The 18,321-nt window shown below is 55.5% G+C and overlaps 3 protein-coding genes across 3 annotated transcripts; all 3 read right to left on the minus strand.

Moving 5' to 3' along the window:
- Positions 1 to 145: 145 nt before the first annotated feature.
- MZB1 (marginal zone B and B1 cell specific protein) lies at positions 146 to 2,119 on the minus strand. Its single transcript, XM_027606440.2, has 4 exons — positions 1,872 to 2,119; positions 943 to 1,070; positions 461 to 571; positions 146 to 362 (listed from the first exon to the last, which is right to left on the minus strand). Exons 1-4 carry the CDS (start codon positions 2,043 to 2,045, stop codon positions 206 to 208), a joined length of 570 nt encoding a protein of 189 aa, XP_027462241.1. The 5' UTR covers positions 2,046 to 2,119; the 3' UTR covers positions 146 to 205.
- Positions 2,120 to 2,749: 630 nt separating this feature from the next.
- PROB1 (proline rich basic protein 1) lies at positions 2,750 to 7,777 on the minus strand. Its single transcript, XM_027607124.2, has one exon. It carries the CDS (start codon positions 7,305 to 7,307, stop codon positions 4,245 to 4,247), a length of 3,063 nt encoding a protein of 1,020 aa, XP_027462925.1. The 5' UTR covers positions 7,308 to 7,777; the 3' UTR covers positions 2,750 to 4,244.
- Positions 7,778 to 9,335: 1,558 nt separating this feature from the next.
- SPATA24 (spermatogenesis associated 24) lies at positions 9,336 to 14,486 on the minus strand. Its single transcript, XM_027607135.2, is given in 7 exon segments — positions 9,336 to 9,497; positions 9,609 to 9,711; positions 12,569 to 12,639; positions 12,725 to 12,855; positions 13,089 to 13,138; positions 13,141 to 13,153; positions 14,315 to 14,486. Coding segments are annotated over 7 exon segments (615 nt in total). The 5' UTR covers positions 14,432 to 14,486; the 3' UTR covers positions 9,336 to 9,367.
- Between the last annotated feature and the right edge of the window lie 3,835 nt (positions 14,487 to 18,321).

Genomic DNA, 18,321 nt, shown 5'->3' on the forward strand with positions numbered 1-18,321 from the left:
AGTCCAGAAGGGAAGGCCTACCCCCCACCCCACCCCCGACACACACATGGCCCCAATGTCCTGAAGCTGGAGGAGGGAGGGGCCATGGCAGCACAGAAAAGCATGGCCTTCCTGCCCTCTAGGTAGCCTGCAGAAAGGAGTTGGGCAGATCTAGAGGACACCCCAGCTCTCTTCAGAGACTGACCAGGAAGGGGAAGGAGTCGGACTAGAGCTCTGTCCTTGTGACAGTCGCCTCTTCCAAGCAGGCCCCTTGGGGTCCTCCACACAGCAATGCCTCCAGAGCCCCTCGGCCTTGTTGGTGGGCTTCGTAGATCTTGTCTTCTCCAAACTCCCCCAGGTAGTGCAAACATGTCGTGGAGAGCCTAGGGGAGCCCAACAGGAGCCTCAGACCCTGCCTGCCCCTCAGGGAGCTGATCAAGGCTCCAAGGTCTCCAACCTACCCCCACACCCCTGTCATCACCTGGTGGGCCAGGGGCCCCCTGTGATCATCACGCTGATGCTTTGCTCTGGCCCCTTGCTGAGTCCTGGGCCCGTGAGACGTTTCACCTGGTTCACTTCTTGGACCCCATAGCTGGAAACAGTAGGAAGGAGAGGGAGACAGTATTAGTGGGAGCCCTGCCAGCAAGGGATACATCCCCACATGAAGCTGGGGACACGGGGCATTTGCTAAATTCAGAATGCAGATTCTGATCCTCCCTGTTGGAAAACTGAGAACCAGAGAGGGAAAGCCCCTGTCTCAAGGTCACACAGCAACCTTGTCCCCTGGACATGTAGCATTCTACTTGCCCCCAGCTCCAGACCTCAGACTTCATCCCAGCCAGCCCCCTCCCTTGGACAAAAGCCCTAGTGGATTGTGTATCTGGGGTGAGTGGGAGAGTGGGAGCCTCTACCCATCAGCCCTACCCCTAGAGGAGGGTCCTAGGGGCCAAATTCTTGACTCACCCCTGCCAGGTCTGGGTGCAGCTCTGGTCCAGGACGTCTGTGTATACCGACTCACTCAGCTCCCGCCGCTGTCCCCCTGAGTCTGGGGTGTGAAGCTTGGCCTCTGCTTTTGCCAAATGTTGCCACATCTAGAACAAGGAGGGGCTGAGAGCCAAGGCTTCGGGACTGCTCAATGGCAGGGGAGGCTCAGACAGAAGACTGGGTGTCCGGGAGAGAGTGAGGTGCCAAGGGAGAGTTTTGGGCCCTCCCCCAGGTTCTGAAAGTTGGGACTGGGTCTGCTGAGGTAGGGTCCACCTCCCTGGGTTGGGGTGGGTGGGTAGGAAATGTTGAGGTGTGAATGTAGGCCTGAACAGTGGAGCTCCTTCCCCAGGACACACCTGCCCATCAGCCATGATATTTTAAACCGTAAGAACGAGGAAAGGAAAAAAACCAAAAAAACAAAAACAGAGCCCGGTCTTCAGGGACACGTGTACTCATAGGCTTCCCTCCCCCCACAGAGGTACTCAGGCATGCTTGACAGGTTTCTGTGTGAACTCAAGACCACGCATACTCATATTCATGCACTCAACCCATGGGCACACATGCACATATACACCAGGGCTTGCCAGCTGGAGGAGTCCCAGACCTGAGGATAAGCCCGGAAAGGGAGGAGTCAGCGAGGACAAGTGGGTGATGCCCTGGGGTCTCAAGATACTGTGGGGTGTCCCAGATTATTTGCTCTCTGTTGGGCTGAGAGATGGGTAAACTGAGGCATGGAGGTTTGGGTGAGGTGCAGATGGCAATGTCGTGGAAAGCTGAGTCTAGCTCAGGGCCCAGGGGTGAGGGTTTGGAAATCGAAGGCCAGTGGTAGAATCTGAGGTTGATGGAAGGGCCTGGCTTCAGGAGGGACCTGGACAGGGGCAGGGGAACGGCAGGGGGGGAGTACTTACCTGGTAGACCACTGCCCTGCAGGCGTCACAGCGCAGGTGAGCAGGCATATGAGCTGAGTACTTCTCCTCATCGTCCAGCTGTGGGGCCGTGGCTGTGAGTGGGGCCCTGTCCCCAAAGCCCCCTGGGATGGCCCAGGCTACCAGCAGCAGTAGCAGGGGCAGTGACAGCCTCATGGTCAGTGGATCTGGCTCAGTGAGCCTGGGCTGTGGTTGGGGCGCAGGTGTGCATGTGCCTGTGTGCTGTGGGGGCCACCCCGGAAAGACTGACCCAGACCAATGGGGAACTAACACCTCACCCCTCCCACTCTCTTCCTTCCCCCAGTGCCCTAGAGATGCCACGTGTGCACCTCCTCTACTGGGATCTCTGCTGCAGCCAACTCAGCCCCATTTCACAAATAGGGAACAGTGACGTAAGGAGGGGGGCTGGGCCTGCGCAGGGACACATGGGGGCTGACCCCTCCCATGTCCTGGGATCTGGCCACTCGGTGGGCACTGTACTGAGTACCCTGGGGGAAGAGGTGGTTAGTTAGTGTCATTTTTATGAGCACATGAAGGCTCAGAGAGAAGTGATGAATCCAAGACTATACAGCTTAGAAGGGCCATACTCAAGTTAGAACCCAAGCCTGATTGACCCCACTGGCCACCCAGCCACCAGGGAGAATGAGTCCACGGGCATGGTTGCAGGCCTAGGGCTCCCTCCCTGGGAGGCAGGTTTGCGGAGGCAAGGATGCCACAGCACATGAAAGACACACATGGGCTCCCTCCCTGGGCCCTGGGGCCCTCTCCACCCAGATCATACCCAGGCGTGGAAGAACATTATAGGGGGTGTCAGAGGTCACAGCAGGAAATCAGAAATCAGACAACTTACACGAGCTGTTCCAAGCATCATGGCTCATTAGGTCAGTGATTTATTGCACACCAGGATGAGGTGAGGGGACCAGTAGGGGCCCCGGGCCCTCCATGCCATCAGAACCAGCATCTTTGGCCATGAGAAGTTGTTCAGGTGAATTTGCCTCACAGCTCTCGCAGTCAGCTTCCAGCCCAAGGCAGGGAGGCAGGGACTTCCAGGGACCCAGAGTGCCCAGAGGCCTGGAACTTAAGTAAGGCATCAATCTCCATCCCTAACAACTGCTTCTAGGGGGAACTGTTCTTCCCCAAACTCATCACATCACATATCAGTTCAGCAAGGCCCCGCCCCTTCAAGCTCAGAACTACACACAGACCCCCCCACCGCAGAGCACCTCCTACCACATGCATCTCTCTCAGCCCTCCTCAGAGGCTCCAGCAATCTCAAGGTCCAATGTTCTAATTTAGAACACATGCTTCAGGTCCTGTTCCTTCCTTGCCGTGACCAGCCTGCTGAGCTAGGCCCTCTCTGGGCATGGCTGCCACATCTGTTACGGAGGGAGGGGAACAAGCTGAGGGCTCCAGGTCTCCCTGCCCTGCTCCCCACCCTCATGGCATCCCTTCTACTGCCAGCCCTAACCCACCCTCCACTACACCCAGAGGCTTAACCAATCTTCCCTGCTTGTTAAGTCCTACCTGATGATTCACTTCATCTGTCCCCCCACCCTGGGTGGGAATGGCTTAAGGCTCCACTCCTGGCCCCAGGATGAGCCTGCTCAGCATCGAGGGCTTAGAGAGGCAAGTCAGATGCCGAGGTTGAGGGGAGGATGGGAAGTGGGGCTCCCAGCTGGAGACTACCGCTGCCTCCCCACCCAACCCCAGTCCCCAGGCTGACCCTCCATAGCCCCTTCCATATTACATCCCTGCTCCATCTCCACCGGCTGTCCCCTCAGCTCCCTTTCTCCAAGTCAGCCTGGCCAAAGGGCTGCACTGGCCACTTTCCCACAGCCTCTCAGGCCTAGGCTCAGAGCCTCTTCCAAATAGTACCAGAGTTGCTAGTCAGAGCCCTCCCTCCATCCACCGGCGCTCCCTAGCCTGCTCCTCCTCAGCTGGGTCACCTTCCGGGAGGGACAGACAGCTCCCTACCTCCGGGGGCAGCCCCGACCTCTGCTGATCCTCTTTCTTATTGCCCCTAGTGAACTCCCAACACGCCCTCAAGTCAGCTCCCAGGAACAACTCCTGAGACGCCTCACTTTCACACGCACACAAACACACCACACTCTGGGAATGCCTGGGAAAGGAGTATACAATTTTGTTGGGGGAGGAAGTAGGCAGCCACTTTCTGAGTCCCAGCTCCATCAGTCCCAAAGTCTGCTACGTTCTCTGAAGGTAACTTCCAGTGTGAAGACTGGGCGGGATGGGTAAAAGAAAGAGCTGATAGAAGGAAAGGAGGGCAGGGGACTGGATGCTAGAACCTCCAAGGCTATCAAACAGGCCCCAACACCCTGCGGATCAGGCCCTGGGGCCTCACACGGGGAACAAGGACCCCTTGCCGGGCTGGGCTGGACCTGAACTGTTGGGCGGAGCACAGAGGAGCAGAGGAGGAGCGGGGCTGGGGGTTCCACTCACTGGCAGGTAGTACATCCCGTCCAGGGGCCCCGCCTCGGAGGCCCAGGGTACATGGGGGCCGCTGAAGGCCGGTGGGCCGGGGGACGGCGGCATTGAGAGGCCCGGGATAGGCCCATAGGCGGGCGGGTAGAGGCCAGAGCCCAGGGCCAGCGGGGTGTAGACGCGGCGGGGTGGCCCCGGGGGCGACGGCGGCAGCAGCACCTCTACGTATTGACCGCTTTCGGGGTCGAAGAGCAGCCGTAGCCGAGGCTGCCGCGGCGCCTCCACAAAGTAGTAGCGGCCGCTCTCGGGGTCCACCAGGACCTTCCCCGCGTACGCGGTCCCAGGTGGCCTGCGCGCCCCCGGGTAGGGGCCTTCAGGGGACCGGTCCATCGGAGGCGCCGAGGCGGCACGGGGCTGGGGCGGGGCGGTTCTGCCGGCCGACGCCTGGGGCTCCCGAGGGACAGACGACCGGACCTCAGTCGCCGGCTCGGGGGCTACAGGGGGAGCCTCCAGTTTGGGTGCTATCCCAGGGCTCGAGCTAGGGTGCTCCTGAGGGGAGGTGGGGCAGGGTGGTCGAGGTGGTTGGGGCCCGGCCGGCCCGATGGGCGACTGCTGGGGTGAGGTGCGAGCGCCGCCTAGAGGGCTGGTCCGCCCCTCGCCGTCGGGGACCAGGCGCTGGGCCTCAGCGTCCCGGTTCTCTCTGCCAGCACCGCGCGCCAGAACTCCCCCGGCTCCCTCTGGCCGGCGGCCCAAGACCAGTGCACCAGGCAGGCGGATCTCAGTGCGCGCGAAGGGTTTTGCCGTGCTGTTCTCTGCTCTCCGCCTCAGGACCCCGTTGGGCTGCGAAGCGTCCCGGGGGACTGTGTCAGGAGGCGGCTCTGGAGGCTCGTAGGGGTGCGTCACGACCGGAAGAAAGTCCTTGAGATAAACAGAAGTGTAGTGAGCTGGGGCTGGGGACCCCAGCGCCTGGAACACTTGTGTCTTGGATGCGCCGCCCTCCTCCCCGCGGGGTTCCGCAGGAGGCACAGGCAGCCCCAAAGCTGGGGTTCCCGCGGAGAAGCTTGGCGCATACGTGGTCTTCACCATCTTGCGCACGTCGCGGGGCCGCGGGATGGCCACGCGCGGGCGTCCGGAGGCGGCTTCTCCCGGGCCCAAGGCTTCCCGGTGCACATCGGCCTCCAGGGTACCCACGGGGCGACTGAGGGGCATCTCAGGTGCAGCCACTTCTAGCGCCGGCTGGCTGCCTCGGAAGGCAAGATCCCGCATCTCCCGCGTGGACTGCCTTGGCGCCTCTGTGAGCTCGGGAGTCCCGGGTGCGGACGGCCTAGGCAGCTCGAGCTCCTCTTGTCCTATCCCATTCGGAGCTTCCGACGCAGATACCATAGATGAGTCCTGCAGTGGGCGATCCCACGTCTCTCGGGGAGATGGGTTCCACGTCCCATTAGTACGATCTGGAGCCTCCCATGAGGACAGGGCCAGCGGGGACGGGTTCCTACAGCTCGCTGCGGAATTCCTAACTGCGGGTTGCGGAACCTCCGATAGGGAAGGAGCTTCGGGGGAGGGGCTTCTCGTCCTGGCAACACCGTGATTCCACTGGGAAAGGGTCGGTGGGGAAGGGCTTCTGCAGACAGTTTCCTCAACCGCGGCATCCTGATTTCCCCATGCAGATGATGCCTCAGGGAACGACGGGCTACTTACCCTCCGAATAGCCCGATTCCACGGGGGCAGATTCTGGGGGGACGGGCAGTGTGGACCCCGTACCGTCCCATTTGGAGCCTGCCACAGCGGGGACGAGCTTCTTGGCCTCCCAGCCTTACTCGGAACTTCCTGGGGGGCCGTAGACTCGAAAGGCGGACTTTGTGCCCTCAGGACGGGTCGATCCAGAGTCTCTCGCGGGAACCGAGTCTTGACTTCCTGACTGTGAGCCTCCTGAGTCTTCTCCCCTGACTGCAGGAAGATGCTGGAACTAACCGGACCCAGCGGCTCGGTCCCCGGCGCGGGCTTGTCGCGCCGAATCGCGCGCTCTCGGAGGCTCGGCCACGGCCGTGGTGCCCTGGTGGGGGCTGAACTATAGTTCACGCGGGGTGGCCGAGACCTGGCCTCCTCCAGGACCTTTCGGGTACTGCGGGCCGTTTCCCGAGTCGCACACTCCGGCCGCCCCGTGGGCCCGAAGGTGGCGCTGCCCGGGGCAGGGGCCGCAGGGCTCAGTTTTCTGGCCAGTGCTGTCTGCACTAGGCCCGCGGCTTCCTGCAGGCGGCCCAGGGACTCGTCCAGGGAGCCAGTGCGCAGAAGCAGTCGGGGGCGCGGTGCTCCCGCCTCCCGCGGCGGACTCCGGGGCCGGGGGCGCAGCTCGATCTGACGCTTGGGCACAGTCCGGGTCCTGGCGGGCGCGTCGCGCTCCTCCAGCGCCACCTCCACACACTCGAACTGCGCTGGGGTCCCAGGACTCGGCCCGCGGGGCCGCAGCTCCAGGTAAGTGGCCCAGCGGGAGCCACCGTCGGGGGTCTGGGGCGTCGGTGTGGTGGGAGCCGGAGTCACGGGCCCGGGCGGAGAGAGGCTGCGGAAAGCCGGCGCGGTGAGTTGTTGCACCTCGCTATCCGCCGCGTCCGAGCGGCTGAACAGGGCCCCGGCGCCGAAGATGACTTCCATCTCCCCCGACGGCAGCATGCGCAGCTGGGGCTGGGGTGGCCGCGGACCGGAGCCCGGGCCTCGCGGGAAACCCGAGCCGGGCCCGAGCTGCTGGAGGCTATTCTGGGCGCTGACGGACAGGCGAGGCTGCGCGCCCGCCCCCAGCGCAGGGGCCACCCCGGGCCAATTCGCCCGGCACTCTGCGTCCGGCCCAACGTCCGGGGGCTCCGGAGAACCCGGAGCCGTGTGGTAGGAGCCTGACGAACCCGACGAGTCCTGACGCCGGGCGGGGGCCGCAGGCAGCAGCCCTGGGAGCCCGGGCAGGGCTGGCCGGCCGAGCGCGGTCAGCATGGTGGGGCTGGACGCCGCGCACTACCTCCCTCACGTTCGCCTCCGCCGGTGCCGCGGACGCCCGCACTGTCCCCGCCCCGCCCGCAGATGTCGTGGGGTCACCGCGCCTTAAAGCGGCCGCATCCCCTCGCGAATCGGTGGCGTCGCCAGCGGGACAGCCTTGGGCCCTGGGCTTCACTTTTCTAACTTTCTCCTCGGGTGCGGGCCAGAGGCCTAGGACGGCTCTCCAGCCTCGGGCTGACAGGAAGGTGAGGGATGGGCAGGTGTCCAGTTGGAAGCCAGGAGCTAGGCCTAACTCCGCTCCTCACAGGCTAGGAAACAGGCTGAGCAGGCACCTGCCTGAGGTCAAGCACCATGGTGTGTGGATCAGAATGTGAGCCAGGGGACCAGGACCAGACTTGGGTCGGGCAGCCCAGGTCTTCTGAGCAATTTCATCTTCCCCTGAGCCCCCAGTGTCTTCCCATCACCCCAGTGCACCCCTTCTCCCTGGCCCTCTCATCACTTGTCCCAGCTAGAGTTCATAAGGGTGCACTCACCACTTTCCTTGACCCATCACCCCACAATCTCTGATGGAGGAGCATTGCTTGGAGGGCTCCCCCAAATCCAAAAGTGCTAGGGCCTCAGGAAGGTGCTGTCCCTGGCTGGACTTCTTGCCTTTAGTGGGAACATACTGGAAGGGGCTGGAGTGGATAGCTGTAGCTTTTACAGGTGGCCTTGGCACCTAGAACAAGCCCTAGATGCTGATGTGGGGTCTCTTAGGACCCTTTGGGGTAGCTGTAGCCCCCTCTCTAAAGCCCCTCTGAGGCAGAAAGAGCTCTGTGCTCCCCTAGGCACTTGCAAGGCCCTCACTCCAGCCCCCACCACCTCAGGGCTCACCCTGGGGACAGGCACTGGTGGGGAAGCAGCCACCACCTGTCACTGTCCTGGGATAATGACAATGGGCACCATTTGCCTTTAGACTTCTGGCTTCAAGTTCCTGCTATGATTCAGGCCCTGGCTGGCCTTAGAGCAAAAGCAGCGGCACCTCCCCCTTTCCCGTGCACTCACCCTCACACTGACCCAGGTTAGGCTAGACTTCACAAATCTGACTCAGCCTCCCGTGGGTCTCCTGCCTGGGTGTGTCCCCCTGATCACCTAGCCATCAGTGATGCCTTGTGAAAGGATCGAACGGGCCCATCACCTAGCCCTGCATATGTAACCTTAGCAAGTCACTGCCCCTTCAGAGACTGTTCTCCCAACTTACAAACAGACAGAGCATTGTCCTTCTCCCTTCTTTCTCCTTGTGAAGAGTCGGGCCTCTGTTTGGGGGACGTGTGAGAGGGTACAAGTGTGATTCACCGGGATAACATTCTTGTTATATGATGGAAATGGATTTCCCAAATTCACTGTGGGCCTGGAACCCCCTTTGATGTCTCTGGTCAGGGCTTCTCTCTCTCTCTCTCTCTCACACACACCCACACCCCCACATACCCCCCCCCCCCCCCCACACACACAGCCCTTCCTGCTCTATAGCCAAGTTGGGAGAGTTAAATTTACCAGGGCACTGGGAGTGGGGTGGGGTGTTTACAGGTAACCAGGGGTAACCAGAGCTGTTTACATAGGGAGGGGATTAAATACCAAGAGTAGGAAGGACAGCGCCTATTAGACAACCAAGTAGTCCTCCCCTAGGCTACACCCCCACACCCCCCCTCCCCTGACTACCCAAGGGAGGGCAGGAAGTGGCCGGGGCTGGAGACTTGAGCATCATCCTTTTCTGAGCTCAGGAGTGGCCTGCAAGGTGGTGGTCCAAGGCCTGTCCCCGACCCGGCCCCTGGTAACTTGATTCTCCCTTCTATGACCAAGGCCCTCCAAAAGGCAGGCAGCAAGGGAAAAAAAAAAAAAAAAAAAAAAGAGCACCTTCTGCTTCTTCCCCTGCCTCTTCCCTGGGAATCAGGTCACTGGTGAGGCCTGTGGTGGCACAGGCCAGGGCCCACAGGGATAGGAGATAGGGACGGGAACCCCCACAGCAGAGAAGGCAGAGGTCGGGCATTACAGCCAGTGAACGGAAGGTGACGGCCATTTTATTTTTCCCTGGGACGCTGGTGGCTCCGGGCCTGACGCGTCCCCGAGGCTTTCTTATGCTTCTGGTCCAGCACTTGGGCCATGTAGTTCTCCTGCTGCTTCTGGATCCGGTAGTCAGACATGTGATTCCTGCAACGGAGCCAGCTGGGCATGGGCTGGGGGCAGTCTAGGGCAGGGGCCAGAGAGCTGGCTCCCCACTTCCATCAACAACCCCCAGCCTGGTCCACCCAGACCCCTCACCTGAAGATCTGTTTCTGCTGGCTGATAACTTGCTGCAACTCCTTAATCTCATTCTCTTTGCCATTAAGTATATCTTCTTGCTTTATAATGTGAGACTCAATTTCTGTGGGGGAGAGAGGCAGGGAGGAGGGGTGGTTCCCATCCCACGGGCTCCTTCCTGAGATAAGGCATTCATTCCCTTACAGGTCTTTTAAGAACTTGGCTCCCCCCACCCAGGGGTTCTCCACAAGTAGCTGCTAACACCTTATAAGAATGAGTTTATTATGGAGTTTTGACAGGATGGTGGCTGAGGGGCGCAATGTCTGATGATGTGTCAGTGATTTCACAATTCTATTCTGGACCAGGTGACCCACGTGAGGGCAGACGAAGGCCCTTGCAGAGAGGTGGACAGTGCTGCCCAAAGGCAGGAGGATGAACGGCTCCTGCCCTTCACTCCTGCCGATCTGTACAGATATGACCTCCTTGGCCAGACCCTTCCCAATCTAAAAGTACATCCCCTCTTAATAGTTCCTATCCCTGCTTGCTTTTTCTTAGCCCTTACAGCTAACATACCATATATTTTACTCACTTGTCTTCTTCCCTACGGGGATTCATATCCATAAATCCAGAAGGATAAAGATTTTTTAAATTTACTGCTTTAACCCTAAGGTCTAAAATAGTACCTGGCACAGAGAAGGTGCACAACAAATTTATTTGTGGAATGAATGAACAGGATAGCCTCTGGGGGCTTAGGACTTAGGAATATCACTTAGTTCAGTCATCTCAATCCCAGCAGACCTACTAAGGGCCAGTTGGATGCCCAGCCCTGTGCTAGGGCTTCAGGGGAGAAGACAGGGTCCCTACCCTCAAGGAGGCAGCTCCTGAAAGAGAGTTAAGACTCAGAAACTGATCAGAGAACAGAACAAGGCAATGTTTCAACAGTGTTAATATTGATGAGACAGTATTACCACTTTGGGCAAGTTGCCTCCTTTTCTAGACCTGTTTCCTCAACTGTAATGGGGACAGGGACAGCCCCTGTTCCACAGGGGCGTGAGGAGCTCCCAGGGAGATAGTGGTGGCAAAGCTTACCCCCACATTAAGTGCTCATTAGACGCAAGGATGATTTTTTGTGTCTTGTATCAAAATTGAAAGAGGCTGTAGGGATCTGGAGGGTGCTTCATTTATATGAACTGTCCCTTGAGGAGCCCTGGAAAATTCTGATCTCATTGCCTTTAAAGACTGGATGAACATTAACTAGAACACAAACTCTAAAAATGCAGAAATGCTGAAGCATTGAAGGTTTCAGAAGAAAAGGCTTGGTAAAAAGTTAAGGCACGGCATAGAAAAGAGGAGACAAGCAAAGACACGGGGGGGGTGGGAAGAGAATGAAAATGAGCTATGTGGTCACAGAACCAGGACTGTTGAACCTTCTTCCCAAGGTCACCCAGACTGATTGATTGTGAAGTTCTTTTGGGAAAAGGCATCAGAAATTTATATGAATCTTTTAAAACGAATGAGAGATAAATTTAAAATAAATAGCACCTCATGAGAGAATGGTTAGGAAATCCCTTTGAGAAAAATAAGGAACTATGTAAGTGTAAAAACCAAACTAAACCCACATAAAGGGAGGTTGGAGGGTGGGGAGGGCACAGGCCAGGGGAAGGCTCAGGTCATGACATTTGCTCAGGCTTGTGTTCCACTAGAGGGGTTTGGGACATTCTGGGGGGAGGCAGCCAGGTTCCATCCCCATCGCATACACACATGCACCTTGCACAAGCAGAGCCCTGTGGCCTTGGGTATCTAGGAAATGCTCTGGCACCACCAGGAAAGAAGTCTAGTTCTTTTTAGGGAAATGGGGGGGGGATAGGTAGGGAGGAAGGACTGGGGTCCAGTGGCCTTGGGAATGGAGGCAGTGACTACCTGTTGAGCCCCAGGGGGCCCCAGTGGGAGCCCTTGATCAAACAGCCATGGGGCCTGTCAGCCCACCTAGTCAGATCAAGACATCAGTCTGCTGGCATCTTACCAGTGAGAGTACTCACCAAGGGAGACAGAGGGCTGGATTGATGGGTACGGGGTGCCCAAGACTCCGGGTGGCAGCCCATCAGGAGGGACCCTGAATCTCTTTTGGACTTGGACTCTGGTCTTTGGCCTACTCAAAATCGGCTGTAATGCATGAAGCAGGTTGCATATGGAATTCATATCTATTTCTTAATAGATATGAACAGGTAAAGGGAATTTAGTGTCCTGGGAAACTAAAAAGGGGGTCCTAAGATCTAGGGACACTGGATGGCTGACAGAAAGTGCCCCCAAACTCACAGCACCAACTGAGCCAACAAGTGGCCACAGACATCTGGCACAGAGCAGAGATGAAAATTAATGGCCTACAGACATATTCTACTCGGCCTATACAATAGTTTTAAAATTTCTAAATCAGCTGCCAACACTAAAAAGTCAGAAAAGTTTTTGTTAAAAAACAAAAAAAAGTATCTGACAATACTGGGCCCCCATTCCCACAGCAGAGGCACTAAGCCCTTGAGAGGTGGCATGGCTTTTCCCATCACCACGGTCCCCACTCCTCCCTGTTGGGTCCCCAACCCTGACACTAGAGGTCAGCTCCCAAATAGGACTGCGCTTGCCCTGTTGTTCCTCTTATAAGTTATGAGTCAAGTACACTATTTCTAATACCCATCAAAAGTGGGAAAACAAAAGGTGGACTAAGAAGGTCGTTTGTTTCAAGAAAAATGGGAGCGAGCCCGTTCTTTTATGGCCATGAAGAATATTGTACACCAACTGCTTCCCTCATTTCTGTGGCCTGCCTGGTCCCTGAAGGCCTTTGCGAAGGTGTGGCCCGCCTGGGCCTGCCTGTATCCTCAGCCGGGGGCAGAAGTTGGGGTGAAACCCTGCCCTGGACACGGGCACTAGGCTGTTAGGGAAGAGCCCATGCATGTAAGCGTGGGGGGGGGCACGGGCCTCCCGCCTACCATTGCACTTGGTGATGAGCTGGTCCTTCTTGCTGGATTCCTGCAGGGCTCTGCTCTTGACACTGGAGAGCCTGGGTGGAGAAGATAAGAAAGGGTGGGAAGGCTGACAGGCAGACTGGACCCCAACCCTTCACCCCCCTACCAAGGCCCACTCACGCCTTCTCAAAAGCCAGCTTCTCTTGCTCCAGCTGTTTAGATAGCACCTCTACCTCTCCGAGGGCAAACTGCAACTTCTCCTCTTCTTTGGCCAGGAGGACCTTGGTCTTGGCGTGGGCAGCTTTCTCTTCCTGCAGGGGCAGCAGCAGTGACCTCATTAACTCCAAGGCACCCTGGGTCTCCCTCGGTTCCCTTAACCAGCTCTATTTCTCAGAGAGGCACATGGAAGCCAGGACCCAGGAAGATTCTGTTCTCACTACTAGGGCTGGAGGCTCTCAGAGGCCAATACTCAGTAACTGTGCCCATCCACAGGGATCCCAGGAAATGTGGGAAGAATTAGGAGCCTGCAGAGGCCATTACTTACCACCAGCTTCTTCTCCACTGCCTGGAACTCTTCCTTACTGACAAAATTTCATCCTGGAGAACCATCTGCAACAGAGCCGGGCTCAGGGGAGGGCCTGGGGCTGGAGTGGGAGGGGTGCTCTCTAGGGACCAGGACCAAGGTTAGACAGTGGATGATACCCACGGCATCTAGGATGAGACTTCGGCTCTGAGAAGGGAGAATTTGGTTCCACAAGATTCACACAGGCTCAGCTCTAGGTCCTACCCTCAAGGGGCAACCAGTCTGATATAGGAGATAGCTCATGGCCAGCCCTTCTAACATGGTGTGTGCTATGATGGAGAACCACAAAGGGCTGTGGTGCTCAGGGGAGGCCCCTGGCCTGGGGAAAAGTCAGAATTGAGTCCAGAGAAGGATCATCAGACAGGACATCTGACTGCTAAACAGGGGCAGGCCAGAAGGGGTGGGATAGAAGACTGTTCGGGTGAGAACACACATGCAAATGCCAGCTGCGAAGAAGAAGAGCTGGGTACCCTCAGGGAATTGCAGGTAATTCAGTGCCTAGAGCTGCACACACCCATTAGAGTGAGAAATAGTTGTTAAGTCAGTTTTGTTTCTGAGATGGAGCTATCTCACGACCTTCTTATCAAGATATAAAAAAAAAAAAGGGGAAAAACCATGAACTCCAACTGGCCAGGATTTTACCGTGCCAGGTAATCTGTGACTCCACGTTTTGAACTTGCGAACGAGGGTTTGCTTGAGAAGGCAAAAGCAAAGGGACATAAAGGGGTCAGAAGCCCTTAAGTTAACATGTGTAAGGGACAAACCTGTGCTTACGGCACTCAGCATGGCGCTGCATTAGACACAGGGAAGGGGATGTCCACAATAGAAAAGATGTTATAGTTTCAGTGCCTGCACCGGAGGGCCCTGGGAAGCCAACGAAGTCATCTCCAATTAGAAATGGGGAAAGTGAGGCTCGGTGAATAGACCGGGACATAACTACCAGGCCTTACACAATCAGAGTAGAAAACAACTTTTTTGATTAAATTCCCTGGTAAATATTCATGAAGACCTTGCCCCGTTTTGGCTCCACCCCTACCACCTAGAACACATCTGGGCCCCGCCTCCTCCTGATGACGCCATTGGCAAGGTGCTCTAAGGTCGCCAATGGCTTCGGGACAGGGCTTGGCCCCGCCCCCTCCATTTAGGTGTCCAGTCTGGCCTCTCCCCCAGCTTTTCTGGCTGCGTACCACGTTCCTCAGCTGATGGATCAGTTCCTCCTGAGATTCGATCACGTCCCGCAGTTGATCGAAGGCGAGACACACTGATCCTGACCCCCCCTGCGACCACCCGAGGGGCGTCGCCATCTTTCACCCCCGCCAGCTCGTTGGAAATGGCTGTCTCTGGGCGCTTCACCCACCGTCGCCCACCAATGAGAATGCAACGCCATAGAGCACCCTGGCAACCAGGGGCGGGGACTTCCTTTGTTAGCGAGGCTGGGGCCCGCCTCTTAAAGGAGCCGCTCTCTGAAAGGGGCCTACTGTGGAGGGGGAATCTCTAACAACCCTTAGGAATTTAAGTTCATAGTTTATTTGCACACCTGTTTTGTCTTGTGTTTGTCACGCAGACCAGAGGAGCAGTCGCGGCCCGGCTTATACTTCTTTAAGGAAGTGAACAGGCCTTACTCAGACAACGGCTCTCTCAGCCTTCGCCCAGGGCCTGTTAAACTGCTAGACCTCTGAAGCAAAAGCTAGCTAAGGCAACCCCTCCATCTTTACCTTACCAGGCTTCTTTGTCGCGCCCTAATTTCTAGATTTACCCCAGAGTATGGGACTCCAGTCTCCTGTGATCTCTCTTCCATGTATGAGTACACGCAGTACTTAGGTGGCCTGAACCCAAGCAATGAAGGGAAGCCCAGGAACAGGAAAGGAAAGTGGCCTCACCCAAGATAAGAATCCTCGTGCTCTGGTACCAGGCTTTTGGCAGCCACACTGGACCCATGTGCGACCGTGTCAAGGTACTGGGGAGGGCCCTGAAGAGATCAGGAGAACTGAAGAGGGGCATGAAAGTGACAGGGAACAGAGGTACAGAAGGTTAAAATGTTCCCAAAGTGGCCACACATCCTCACCAAATCCCCTTTGAGGGCTTTTTTTTGAAACCCAAATAAGGGCGCCTGGGTGGCTCAGTCGGTTGGGCGGCTGCCTTCGGCTCCGGTCCTGGTCCCGGGGTCCTGGGATTGAGCCCCGCGTCCGGCTCCCTGTTCGGCGGAGAGCCTGCTTCTCCCTCTGCCTGCCACTCTGCCTGCTTGTGCTGTCTCTCTATCTGTCGAATAAATAAGTAAAATCTTAAAAAAAAAAAAAGATTAAGTACGCTTAGGAAAAATCAGAGCTAAAATTTACTGAGTATTTACTATTTTGTGGCACCATTGTGCCTTTTTAGTACTATTTAGTGTAATCACAATAATCTTGGGAAGTAGGTTATAATATTCTTTTACAGATGAGGAAATGCAGGTTCTATGAGGATGAGTAACTTGCCAAGGTCACCCAAGCTAGGAAGCTTTGGAACAGAGTCCCTGTTCTTAACCATGATGCTGTGTTAGGTTTTTGATGAACATAATGGATACTAAAGTTGTAGAATTTGATACCCCCAAGCAGGAAATGACTATATTAAGGAGTTTGGAAAAAGTATCATCAGTGGGGGCGCCTGGGTGGCTCAGTTGGTTAAGCGACTGCCTTCAGCTCAGGTCATGATCCTGGGGTCCCAGGATTGAGTCCTGCATGGGGCTCCCTGCTCAGCAGGGAGTCTGCTTCTCCCTTTTATTCTCATGCTCTTTCTATCATTCTCTCTCTCTCTCAATAAATAAATAAAAATCTTAAAAAGAAAAAGAAAAGTATTATCAGTGACCAGGAAGGGAAGCTGAAAGCAGCTCAGGCTGCTCCCCAAATCTCCCCAGGGGCCTCTTTCAGGGTTGAAATTTGTGGCCAGATAAATGTGGCTCTTTCTGTGGATCTCCCAGTAGTAGCTCTTGTTTCATTTTTTTCCGTGTTTCTTATGTCTATTCTCACATCCTTGAGAGCAAGGCCCTTCCTTCCTTCCTTCCTCCCTCCCTCCCTCCCTTTCTATCTTTCTTTCTTTAAAGATTTTATTTATTTATTTGACAGACAGACACAGCCAGAGAGGGAACACAAACAGGGGGAGTGGGAGAGGGAGAAGCAGGGTCTCACGGGGCAGGGAGCCCAATGTGGGGCTCGATCCCAGGACCCTGGGATCATGACCTGAACCGAAGGCAGATGCTCAACGACTGAGCCACCCAGGTGCCCCCCTTTCTTTCTTTCTTTCTTCTTTCTTTCTTTCTGTCTTTCTTTCTTTCTTTCTTTCTTTCTTTCTTTCTTTCTTTCTTTCTTTCTTTCTTTCTTTCTTTCTTTCTTTCATCTATCCATCTATTTGAGAGAGAGGACAGAGAGATTGGGGGGGAGACAGAGGGTGCAAGTATGGTAAGAGGCAGAGGAGAGGGAGAGAGAAACTCCATCAGGCTCCATGATGAGTTTGGAGCCCCAGGTGGGGCACAGAGCCCACCGGGGGCTGGATCCTGAGATCCGGAGATCACAACCCCAGCCAAAACCAAGAGTCAGACACTCAACCAACTGTGCCACCCAGGACCCCAAGAGAGCAAGGCCATTTCTATTGACCAATCTTAAAGGGCCTAGAGCAGTACAGTGCAATAAAACTTCTGTGATGGAATTAGTCTACATCTGCACTGTCCAATACTGCAGCCTAGAGCCACAGATAGCTAGCGGTTCAGCACTGGAAATTGTCGCTCATGTGACTCGAGGAATCGTTTTAAATGAAAAAAAAAATGTTTAATTAGTTAAAATTAAAATTTAACGGTGCCTGGGTGGCTCAGTTGGTTAAGCGACTGCCTTCGGCTCAGGTCATGATCCTAGAGTCCCGGGATCGAGTCCCACATTGGGCTCCCTGCTCAACGGGGAGTCTGCTTCTCCCTCTGACCCTCTTCCCTCTCGTGCTCTCTGTCTCTCATTCTCTCTCTCTCAAATAAATAAATGAAATCTTAAAAAAAATAAAATTTAAATTTACATAGCCATAGTAGCTAGTGGCTACTGTGTTGGATGGCATGAGCCTAGAAGGTGCCATGTGGGTTGTGTGCCTCAGCACAGAACCTTCTTGGAACTTTGTCTATCAAATGTGAGTGTTCACCTGAATCACCCTTGACCAAGCTGCACCTTCCTCTGGGGCAGAAATCACTGGATTTCCCCCTTGACATGTGTTCTTTCTCTGAGTCTTTCATGAAGTGCTACTTTGATGTCCCTTGCCATTCATGTTCACCTCCAGAAGCTGGAATAGGCTGCCCTCCAGGGCAAAACTCAGCCAGTTCCCTGGGGATCGGAGATTATGAGCAAGAGAGAACCCTGGATCCACGTCCATACCAGCATGGACATGAAGGATGGTCACCCTCGTGGGGGCTGCTACAGACTCCCACTCTATATGTCAACAAATACTACAGGCTTCTGGTCTCAGTCAGGGCTCAGTGAGGGTCGGGATGACATAACATCACAAACAGCTCTGTGATCCTGGCCCCGAAGTGTTGCCTTTCTGCACAGGGTTGTCATTCTGGTTGATGTTCCCATTATCTATTGCTGTATAACAAACCATTCAAAATTTACAGCTTAAAAAATAATAATTTCACTCAGGAAACTCCAATTTGGGCAGGGTTCAATAGTGAAACTCATCTCTGCTCAATGTTGTATCAGCTGGGATTTTTTGGGGGGAATGGGGGGCGAGAGGGAGAGAGGCTAGAAATTCTATTTCCAAGATAGCTCACTTATGTAACTGGCAAGTTGGAGCTATTAGCTGGGAGCTCATTGGAGGCTAAGGACCAGGGTTCTTGTTCCTCTCCATGGGCTGTTTGGGCTTTCTTATAGCATGGTGATTAGGTTTAAGAGAAAGCATCCAAAGTGATAGGAAATGGAAGATGGCCACTTTTTTAAGGCTTGGGCTTAAAAACCAGCACAGTGTAATTTCTGCTATATTCTATTTGCCAGGGAGCCTCAGAGTTCAGATTCAAGGAGAGGGAATACATCCCACCTATTGATAGGAGTAGTTTCAAAGAATTTGGGCTGCACTTCCAGTGGACGTCCTCGTGGATGACTATGTCATTTCTCCAAGGTTCACCTGAGATAAAACCAGAATGAAACAGTCTAGTGAGGGAGATAAGCATCAAATAAACAGCCACTTAAAT

The sequence above is a fragment of the Zalophus californianus genome, chromosome 5 (assembly GCF_009762305.2).
Source record: "Zalophus californianus isolate mZalCal1 chromosome 5, mZalCal1.pri.v2, whole genome shotgun sequence".
NCBI classification, from domain to species: domain Eukaryota; kingdom Metazoa; phylum Chordata; class Mammalia; order Carnivora; family Otariidae; genus Zalophus; species Zalophus californianus.

What these genes read in the sequence shown, in the direction of transcription:
- MZB1 (XM_027606440.2), bottom strand. Translation starts at nt 2,045, where the DNA reads ATGAGGCTGTCACTGCCCCTGCTACTGCTGCTGGTAGCCTGGGCCATC. An exon ending in GCAGGGCAGTGGTCTACCAG is followed by an intron (nt 1,071 to 1,871) that starts GTAAGTACTCCC and finishes TCCTTGTTCTAG; the next exon opens with ATGTGGCAACATTTGGCAAA. An exon ending in GGGGGCCCCTGGCCCACCAG is followed by an intron (nt 363 to 460) that starts GTGATGACAGGG and finishes GGGCTCCCCTAG; the next exon opens with GCTCTCCACGACATGTTTGC.
- PROB1 (XM_027607124.2), bottom strand. Translation starts at nt 7,307, where the DNA reads ATGCTGACCGCGCTCGGCCGGCCAGCCCTGCCCGGGCTCCCAGGGCTG.